This window comes from Candoia aspera, chromosome 3 (assembly GCF_035149785.1).
Source record: "Candoia aspera isolate rCanAsp1 chromosome 3, rCanAsp1.hap2, whole genome shotgun sequence".
NCBI lineage: Eukaryota > Metazoa > Chordata > Lepidosauria > Squamata > Boidae > Candoia > Candoia aspera.
The window spans coordinates 65,197,102-65,207,412 of record NC_086155.1 but is presented as its reverse complement, the minus strand read 5'-3'; the positions used below and the strand labels follow the sequence as shown (position 1 = coordinate 65,207,412).

Here is a 10,311-nt window from a genome sequence, read left to right as displayed (position 1 = left end):
GTCACCTTCTGTGATTTTAAAATTTTAATTCCACTTACAGCCTTGGTTAGTGGTAGCCCTGGTTAAGTGGTAGGCGGCAGCATTGCAACCAAAACTCTCCCCATGACCCGAGTTCCATCGGCTCAGCCTTCCATCCTTCCGAGGTCGGTAAAATGAGCACCCAGCTTGCTGGGGAAGGTGATAGCTGGGAAAGGCAATGGCAAACCACCCCGCTATAGTCTGCCAAGAAAATGCCACAAAAGTGGCGTCCACCCAAAGACTCGGTGCTTGCATAGGGGACCTTTCACGTGTTTTTTTTAACAGCCCTGGGGTTTTCTGCTAGTCCCCAGTCCTAGTACTAGCCAACGTGACCATGTTTAGCTTTATGAAGTTAGGCAAGGTTGTGGCTGCCACCTTGCTGCGGAGCAGAGTGAGAACTGTCGCACTGAAAAATCTAACAGCCCTGAACAGACTCAGGATTTCAAAACTGAACAGTTCGTGTACGGTGACGCTGGCACAGAGTTGTAATCTATCCCTAGTAGCAGAGCCGTTGTGCTGATCGGCAAGGGAGTACTACTGCATTAGACAAACCCTGGGCTAGGTACGGCACGCCAAAGGAAGGGGTAGTGGTGGTTATATAGAACTGTTTTCTCTAACGAGGTGATTGCCAGCTAGGGTGAGCATCAAGGTAAGGATAATAGGCGCTGTAGTCCAGCGGCCCTGTCAGCCGCAGGTCGGAAAAAGCGGGGAGAAAAATTGCGGTCTCGTATTGGCAATCTGCACTGCAAGCCCAGAGAGCTCGCGCTCGCCTCTCTCTCGCCGCTTACGGCTGCAGAGCCGCCTCCGGAAGGGCGGAGCAGCCGAGCGGGTCGGCCAGAATTTTTACGCATGGCGGAAAGCGAAGAGGCGGATTTGGATGCCTTCCTCGACAAATTTCAGGGCCCGCAGCGCTACGAGGGGGCCTTCAATCCGACGACATGGGAGCAGGTGGGGCTGCGGAGCGGGGGGCGCCCGGCGGGAGGCTCTGCCCGTCGCCAGGGAGGCTCCGCCTGGCCCGCGGACGTCTCGGTTCTCGGCTGGGCAGAGCGGGTCGGAAGCGGCGGGAGCAGGCGGAGCAGCGCGGCGGGGTTGATCCGGGGGCGGGATCGTTCGCGGCGTCTCTCTTTCTTAGAGCTTTATCCAGTTCTTCCTCCAGAGGTCTCAAGGTGGCGTTTTTATTCTTCCGAACAGCCCTGTGAGGTGGGCCGGGAGATAGGGACATGGGAGTCCGCCCTCTGATGAGCTTATAACCCGGTAGGGGCGCCAGGGGCTGGATGCAATTCTCCAGCAATTCTTCCCGGTAATAGCGCATACTGAACCTGTGAACGGCCTATGTTCTGCTATGCCGATCAGCAGGAAGCCTCGGAGGGGATTTGGATCCATCTTTCCAGCTGTTACATCCCCTTGCATATCAGGCAGGTCTGATCACAGACCTGCTTCTTTTGACTATCAATTATGTGTCCTCAAGCTGGTGTTGATTCTTCGCAACCACATAGATTTTCTCCATGATTATTGTTTTAGGGAAGGTTAATGTCATGTTTCTTAACAATGACTAATTCAGAAACTAGTTGACAAATGAAAACTTCAAATAAATAAAGCTTCTTTAAAAAATCAAGTGCATAATTAAATTCTCAGGACAGGTGTGAGGAACCTGATTCCCTCAGATGTTGATTAATTAAAGCCCACAGTACTGGCTTTAGCTGGATGAACTGCATCGTCTGGAGGCCCCAAAATTTTCAGCATAAGCAGAACTTCCCTTCCTCTGGATACAGGGCCGCAACGGGGGGGGGGGGGGAAGCGGGGCATGTGCCCCGGGCGCCACGCTGGGGGGGCACCAAAATGGGCACGGAATCCATGTTTGCCCCGGGTGACACAGACACTAGTTGCGGCCCTGTCTGGATATTTCAAATAAAAGGTATATTTTCAAACTCACATAGAAGTTTTGAATTCTTTATTTTTTTCCATTCCTGCTACCTTGGATTACCTGTTCATAGGAATTTGATCAGATTCCAATGTTCATGAAGAATGCTCCTTCTGAAATAAATCCTAAGCAGAACCCTGATCTGGCATGCCTTCAGTCTATCATTTTTGATGAAGAGCACAGTCCTGAAGGTACCTTTTTATGCTATTTATAATATTTTAATATTATAGGTGTTATATTTTATTGTTTAGCCAATATAGAGCAATTGCATCTTTGGATCTGCATTGGTGGCTGGAACAATTCAACTCAGGCACTTTCTAAAAACTGTGATGCCTGCTGTGTTTGCTTTTCTTACCAGAGCAATCTAAGACTTACAAGAATGAAGGTAATGATTATTTCAAAGAAAAGGATTATAAGAAGGCCGTGATATCTTATACAGAAGGACTAAAAAAGAAATGTAATGACCCGGAGTTGAATACAGTACTTCTTACGAACAGAGCGGCAGCCCACTTTTACCTGGGTAATGTGATATGTTCAAAGTCATACCTAGATTCTGTATCTTAAAAAATCAGAATATGTTTTGTTTCTTCATTTGTTCTAATACTCATTTACCTCTTCAAAGGATAAATTTTAATGCAGTTTGCTTTAGTAAAGTAGGCTGTAATGCTACAATGGGAAATCAAAGCATCAGAAACTGCCCTGAATTTCTGCCACAAAGTCAAAGCTAGGCTCACAAAATATACCTCCCCCACAACATTAACATGGCTAGTTGGGGGGAGGGGTCCTATCACACTTCTAATAGTACTTTCTACTTTTGCCGCCCTTATAAATTAAAATGGTTGCATTCCAGTACTGAACCTGTCTTAGACCAGCATGCTTCAATTCTTCCTAATGAAGATCTCATCACAGAGGCTTTGCCCAAGCAAAACTTTTAAATTCAGGGTATATTTCATTTAGGCAACTATCGCTCTGCTCTGAATGATGCTATTGCAGCAAGAAAACTGAAACCCAGCCACCTCAAAGCAGTAGTAAGGGGTAAGAAACTCCACTGTTATTTTCATATCCAATTGTAGCAGTATAGTAGCTTCCATCTCATTCGGGGGGTTCTGCTATCGACATAATAAAAAAATATAAGAGCAATAAATACTTGTATATTGCTAGGTGTTGTTTTGAGGGAAAGTAATGACTTTCAGATATTAACTGTGCCGTTTAAAAGGCTGTGCTTATTTCTGATCAGCAGCAGAACAGATAAACAGAAGCACCTGAAATGATCATTTATGGTAGGCTAATGACAAAAAATAGTCTCTCTGACTTGGATGAATGGTTCAGCCCCTCGATCATTGTGCCTTTTCATCCCATCGTTTCTTTTTCTGATACTGCACTTTCGATAAAAAAAAAAAACCTGACCAACAACTACATCGGCCTGCTTAAGTATATTGTTTGCTATTGAATGCAAGTATAAAGAAATGTTGTACTTTTATAGGAGCACTGTGCCATATGGAACTCAAGCATTTCTCTGAAGCTATGGCATGGTGTGAGGAGGGGCTGAAATTAGATCCAAAGGAAAAAAAACTTCTGGAAATAAGAACAAAAGCAGACAGACTTAAGGTTAGAAAGGATTAAAAATAAAACACATAGTCACTCTTTCAGAGAGTTCGGTGAAGCATTGGCCTCCTCCACACAACTGCTACATAACTTTATTTGTCTTGCAGCGTGCAGAAGAGCGAGATTTGAGAAAAGCAAAATTTCAGGAGAAGAGGGAACAGTCTCAGAAAGAGGCCTTATTTAAAGCTATTAAGGTAGTTGGGGTGAAAATAAAGCAACCCTTGAAATGTTAATGCATCAAGATGTGTTTTAGATCTTTACCTCAAGCTGGATTGTTTTACTTTTCTGACCTAGGATCAAAACATCAAATTGTCTCCAGTGGCCTCTAAAGATGAGACGGCAGTGTCAACAGACCTTGCGGAGATGTCTTTAGATGGACTTAACTCTGAAAGTGGCATTGGGGCCAAAGTCTGTCTAGAAGACAATGGCAGCCTTATCTGGCCAGTGCTGTTCCTGTACCCTGAGCATGGACAAACTGACTTCATCTCTGCTTTTCATGAAGAATCCAGGTTAATGTTTTCCAAGCACAAGATAAATACAAAATAGCAGATTAAATTGTAGATCTAGTTTGTATGATTAATTTACAGTATTTTCCAGTCCAACACTCTTGAGTGGTTATTCCAAAAATACATAGAGGAGTGAGCTTATGCCTGCTGGCTTGAGCTGCTACACAGGTTGAAGAAATGGTGGGATAGCAAATGTAAGCTGTCCTAAGGACTTCAACAACACTACTGCAGAAGCAGCGGGGTCCTGATGAGCAGAGCAGTCCCATCGTTCTTGAGAAACTGTGCTGTTCTCTCTGTCCTGATGAAAGGGAAAATGGGGGGTTCCTTGGATCATTTTCAGCCACAGAGTTTTTGTTTTTTTGTCTTTTTAAAGCTGCTTTTGGAACAAGATAGGCCATTCGGGGCAATAGGAGGGAAAAACCTTTGTCCTCTAGGGCAGGTGTAGTTTTTTTTCCTCCATTCTGGGGAATGTCAGGGAAGCACTTTTAATCCTGTGAACCTCCCTTGTTCTACCCCCAGAATGTTTTTATGCTCTTTTGTATCAGGCAGTGGCGAAGCAGGGGCCTTTCCCACCATACAGAATGAGCTGCCAAGATGAAACCTCCTTTCCATGGATGAAGCAAGAATTCCACTATTTCTCTGATTCTTGAGACACTTGATTTCAGTAATTTAACTTAATCTCAGATTAAAGACCATGAGATTCTCATCTTTCCTTGAAATAATATAGAGATAATATAGTAGAGATAAAATATTGAAGAGTTTGGCACCGATTATCAACTTTTTATGAAACTATGTTGGTTTGAAGTACAAAGCACGCCCTGTTCAAACATTGCTCGAGCTGAACTAGAGAGCACTTTTAATGGCTAAAACAGTATTTTAATTTCATGCATTTTGTGTTTCAGATTTGCTGACCATTTAGTTGTCATGTTTGAAGAATCACCTGCCTGGGATATAGAAAGAAAATATATTCCTAAAGAACTAGAGGTACAAAAGTACAGTCAGTACTTAAACTTTTTTTAAAATTTCTAATAATAGCCTTCTTTAAATATTATGTGGGTTAGGATATTTTCATATTAATTTACCATGGTGTTAGAATTGCTTTGCATTTGTATATATGTGTTATATTGTGTGAATTCCTTCTTACTCTAGACTGAGCTTTTGGGAGAAGGGATACTTTAAATTCTAGGTTTATATTACACAGTAGGCCCTAAGGAGCAAGATTTATAAAACAGCAATAATATGGCACCTTAATTATCTTTGTATGAAGACTTCTAAGGCAGTTGCATAGTATGAACAGTTATTAAATCTTAGACAAGCCAATATGGTGAATAGAATCTTTCTAAAAAATTCCTTCTTTGTCATCATAAATATCTTTTATTTCCAAAAAATTAACCTTAGAAAGAATAACTTGTTTTGAATTTGATGTATTTCAGTAGAGAAGTTTCAGGAAATAAAAAGTTCCCAGTGAAATGAATGGGTGGAATTTTCTGCCATCAGATGTGTGATAGCCACAAATTCAGGTGATTTTAAAAGGAGTCTGGACAACTTCATGGAAGAATGCGCTATTAAAGATTGTTAAGTTCTGATGGCTGTGTGTTCCCTCCTGAATCATAGGTAGCCTACCTTCAATATCAGCTGCTAGGGACCAACAGTGAAAAGGGTCTGTTACCCACTTACCTTTCTCAGCTTCCTGAGTACATCTCACTGATCACATGTGACATAATGCTAGACTAGATGGTCTCTTGGCCTGGTCCAGTAAAGTTCTCCTTCAATTCTTTATTTTTAGTAGTTCTCAAGCTACTAAAAGCTCCAGACTCACCCCCCCACCTCTAAATAACCCTCCAAAATTAACCAGTGACAGAACAAAATAGTTAAAAGTCTTTGGTTTCTCATCAGATGATTAATTGCTTGTTAGTTTTTCAAGTAATTTCTGCCTCACCTGTATAATACGTTAACAAGCATTTTATTCACGTGTTAAATTTGTTTCTCCTGTTGGAATTGGCAGCTTTATTATGAGGATGAAGAAAGAGGAGATATATACCAGATAAGCATGGAAACCACATTGTTAGAAGCGCTGCAGCACAAAAGGTGAGATGCTGTACTATGACCTGCACGTTGCTGTTGCTGCTATTTTTATTTAGTTAACTTTATTTGATGCCCAACTCTAATGGACTCTGGGTGGTGTACAAAACTAGAAATAAACATAAAAACAGCTAAAAAGATGTTATTAATCCTGATCCTCAAAATGACAAGGAACTAATATTGAATGAATAGGGTCATGACTGCAAACTAAAAATAATCAAAATTTGTCTAGGTAAGAGCACTTTAATTACCACCATTCAACACCCCTATTGTTGAGAAGCACAGGATTATCAACAATACCTTATTAAAAGTAAAGGAGTGGTACAGAAGTGACCCTGTGTTGTCCACTTAGATTAGGCACTATTTACCAGCTCCAGTTTAGCTAATATATTTCCTTGTAGTTTTCCAAACATAGTATTGACTTAATGGTTGTGTGCCATGGCACTATAATGACTGGGTGGTCTCCCAACAAGGCTTTAGATACAAATTAGATACAAAGGTATAAAAAGACAGAATCCTATAGTTTTGCCTCTCTAAATTTCTGTAGGTAGACCTTGCCACGCAAGAAATTGCGAGCAACCTGTCCCTTTCCCAGTTGCATGGTGATGTCCAACACAACTCTATAGTGGTGAAGCTTTTGGGTAAAGGGCTGTACATGCAAATGCTTCCCCGTGATCTCACATTTTCACTGAAGACATTTATGCTGTATTTGTGGATGACTGGCATGCCCAGGTGACTTACAGAGGGGAGGCATGCCCTCTTTACTTTTCACATGGTAAATCTCCACCTGAACGAAGCTGTTGGACCCTCCAAATATTCTGGACTGCAGGTCCCATCATTCTGCTGGCTGGGGGTTATAGGATTTGTAACCTAATTTATCCAGTAAATAACTCTTCTGTCAAGAATTTCTGTAGGTGAGACGTCTCTACATACTTGGACAGCCTCTTAGTTCCCTCCAAAAGTTGGAGCCCCTTGCGTATTTTCTGAACTACTCTATCAGAGCAGACTGAACACCTAGAGCAGGTTGAAAAGCAGATTTTCCCATACTAGTATCCCTCAGAGGTGTTGAAGTTAGGCATCCTGAAATCAGCACAATCATAGATCTTTGGGATGGGAGTTTATGCAAGCTGAAAGTCCACACAATCTGGAGGCCATCCGGTTGGGAAAGGTTGATCTAACCTGTGGGATTGTAGTAGTATTTACCAATGTTGGAATTACAGAACAGTTACATAAAGCAAACGTGTTCAAACACCAATCTAGATTTTCTTGAATATCATTAAATATATAATGGAGCTAAGACTAGAACGTGACTTTCTGAATAATATTTTGCAGGTACTTTATAAAAGCTGGGACTCCTGCCTTTTTAGTCCTGGTGAAAGATGCTCCTTTCTCTAAAAACTATTTATTTGGGAAGAAAGTTCATCAATTAAAATGAATTAGGATGACCTCAGCAAGAAAGCAAAGATGAGCAGTAACTCTATTTCGTTTTACAGTTTATGCAGTGTCCTAAATTGGAATGTTTTCTGAGTACATGTTTTTCTGTAACAATTAGGATTAACTTACTAGAACTCTGCAGAGAAGGTATGCATACATCAAGTGTCCCAGGCCAAAGGACTTGAAGAGCTCTGTAATACTAGTAATTATACTTTTAACTTTCCTTTTGTATTTTAATAACGAAGCCACCTTATTCCTCCCTCTGTTTTCAATTAATAAAAACAGTGAATAAAAATAAATATGTAGCCCATGGTGTTTAAAGTATCAGCCTGTTTTGCTTGAGAGAAGCAGCTTTTTGGATGATAATAACTAACCTGTTGAAAATTCTCAGTATCAGAACTTCCCTTTATGGATTTATGAAACCATTTGGATCTGGGGGAACATTTTTCATACTTACATTCAGTCTGCATCACTGGATTTAACAGAGCATTGAGTTTCCAGCCTTCCTCCTGTTTCTATCTAGCAATTCATGCTTATCAACAAATATTCCACTTTCTTGTAACAGCAGAGATTAAGGTACAATTTATCCACGTCTGGCTTTTAAAAAGAAAAAGGAAAGCAGAGTTGAGGACTCTGCAATTTTATTGGATTTTTGTTCCGCTAAGGACAAATGAATATACTGAAAAAATACAGGTTTAAAAAAAAAAGATGGAGCATAATAATTTATATGGATCCTGGCCCCACTTGTGGCTCTAGGTGACTCACAAATAATAATAAAATCCAAAGGAGCAGATTACTAAAGCCTATCTAAGAAACTTAAATTTTAAAAACTCTAGGTTAAAAGAAACCTTTTAAATCTCCTAAGCTGCAACAAGGAAGGTCAGTCTCACTTCCAAAGGGAAACTATTCCATAGTGTTGGATTCTGAATTCTGCAGGAAGCCTTGTTAGAGGATATGCTCCTGAACATAAGCACTGAAAGAATCCTGAGTGAGTAAACAGCAGAGCATCCCATTGAAGAAGTAAAATAATATACAGTAGTTGTCTTGGATGCAGACTATTGGCTTAGCCCAGCTATCGAAAAATGCTAGCAAGTACCCATTGTATCTGAAATAAAAGATTTATTTTAAAAAATGTCTTTTTGAGGGAGGGTCCAAGAGAGGAAAGCTCAGAAGTTCCCTTTATCTCTTAAACATTAACTGACAGTAGGCCAAGTATCAGTCCAACAAGGTAGACTAGACTAAGAAACCAGTGCCACATAGGTCAGGACTACTTTTACTGTAAGGGCTCTGTTAACCAAATCTTGCAAGTCTGGATGTGCTTCCTCTTCCCTCCCTCCATCTTTGTGTGAACCAGGGAGGGATTCTGGCATTGGATGCCATGATCTGCTAAATTGATATGGGTGGGGCAAAAGTGAAGGGTAAAGGGGATTTCTGTTGCCTTCCGGTGAGTGTGTGGGTTTTTTTTTAACACCCCACCCCCCAATTGCAAGCAATGAGAGAAAAAATTACATTAGAATCTGCATTCCCTAGAAAGCCAAGAGGAAAATCAGCTGGAGCATTTTTCCTAGGCAAGAGGAATCATATCTGTATGCGTGATGCTTCAGTGTACATAATCATTTGCGGAGCCTTTGGTTAGACTTCATCCTGGGAAGCTCTCTTACTTTATCTGTTCAGAGCCATCAGTAAGAAAGACAAAATAATTTACCTTCTATATTCTGTGCACAGAAGCAACATTCTCCCCAAAATTCAGATGACTGCTGGGAAGAAACGTATTAACAGCAGCATATTCTTTGAGATATATGTTTCTTAAGGATCTGCAAATCCCTTGCTGGATGCTGAGCAGGAATTAAAATTAAAATGAATCAGTTAATGGTGCTTAAGAAGGTTCAAGCACACGGCTCCCAAGAGAAGCCCGTTGCGAGCCATCTGTGAACAGCGACACAACCTCTCCTTCTGAGTGAATTGATACAAAGATGGTTACAGCAACTCGCCATATGCCACCATTAAGACAGGTTCAAGTTTTAGCAGCTTCAGGCAACATCTGGAGCCATTAACATCAATGAAAATTTAACCACTGGTTGCAGCAGGATGTGGATTGCACACTTGGAACTTAAAAAGTGAGAGTGTTTTTTGTACTATTTAACTCATAGTGCAGTACTTAAATTTACAATGGATGGACAGCTATTACATACCCCTCCCCCCCCAATTCTTATCCTTCATGAGAGTTCTTAGGCCGGAAATGATAAGCAGAAACCCCATCCCACCAGCAGCTACAGGAATGAAACAGAATCATTCCAGAACTGCACTGCAAAGAGCAGCAGCTTTTGCAGTTCCCTACCTCATCCACTTCCAAGCAGTTTACACAATATTTTGGCAGCATTTACACAACACACAAAACAGCAGATAAGCCAAACTCACTGTAGTGTGTTGTACAACACCCTCTGTGTGTGTGTGTGTGTGTGTGTGTACACATACGTACACAAACTCATCACATGGTTACAATTTATGGTTACCATACCTGGCCTGCAGACGCTTGGACGATCATCGGAAAAAAATGCAGATCACTGGTAAGTCTGCTGCTGCAGATGCCTGGGTTTTTGCATCCCAGACCTGGCAGCCTTAGATTCTGTGTCACACGAACCCAGGAAACTGAACTAACAGGATGTTTACGTTAACTATGGGTAAGCCAGCCATACGAACATACAGTAGCTCTCCGTAGTTTTCCAGGTAAAAATATCTCACCTG

At 41.3% G+C, this 10,311-nt stretch overlaps 1 protein-coding gene across 2 annotated transcripts; it reads left to right on the top strand.

The window, feature by feature from the left end:
- The first annotated feature begins 817 nt into the window (after window positions 1-817).
- Window positions 818-7,865, top strand: TTC4 (tetratricopeptide repeat domain 4). 2 transcript variants are annotated; one of them, XR_010067579.1, is made up of 11 exons: window positions 818-966; window positions 2,013-2,130; window positions 2,298-2,459; window positions 2,897-2,974; window positions 3,423-3,547; window positions 3,652-3,738; window positions 3,839-4,053; window positions 4,953-5,034; window positions 6,056-6,138; window positions 6,680-6,757; window positions 7,465-7,865. XR_010067579.1 is itself a non-coding variant. In XM_063298000.1 (10 exons), the coding sequence occupies exons 1-10, from the start codon at window positions 868-870 to the stop codon at window positions 7,565-7,567; spliced, it is 1,152 nt and encodes a 383-aa protein (XP_063154070.1). In that variant the 5' UTR covers window positions 818-867; the 3' UTR covers window positions 7,568-7,865. The 2 variants fall into 2 exon arrangements, 1 of the variants encoding a protein (XP_063154070.1); XM_063298000.1 differs by lacking the exon at window positions 6,680-6,757.
- The last annotated feature ends 2,446 nt before the right edge of the window (window positions 7,866-10,311 follow it).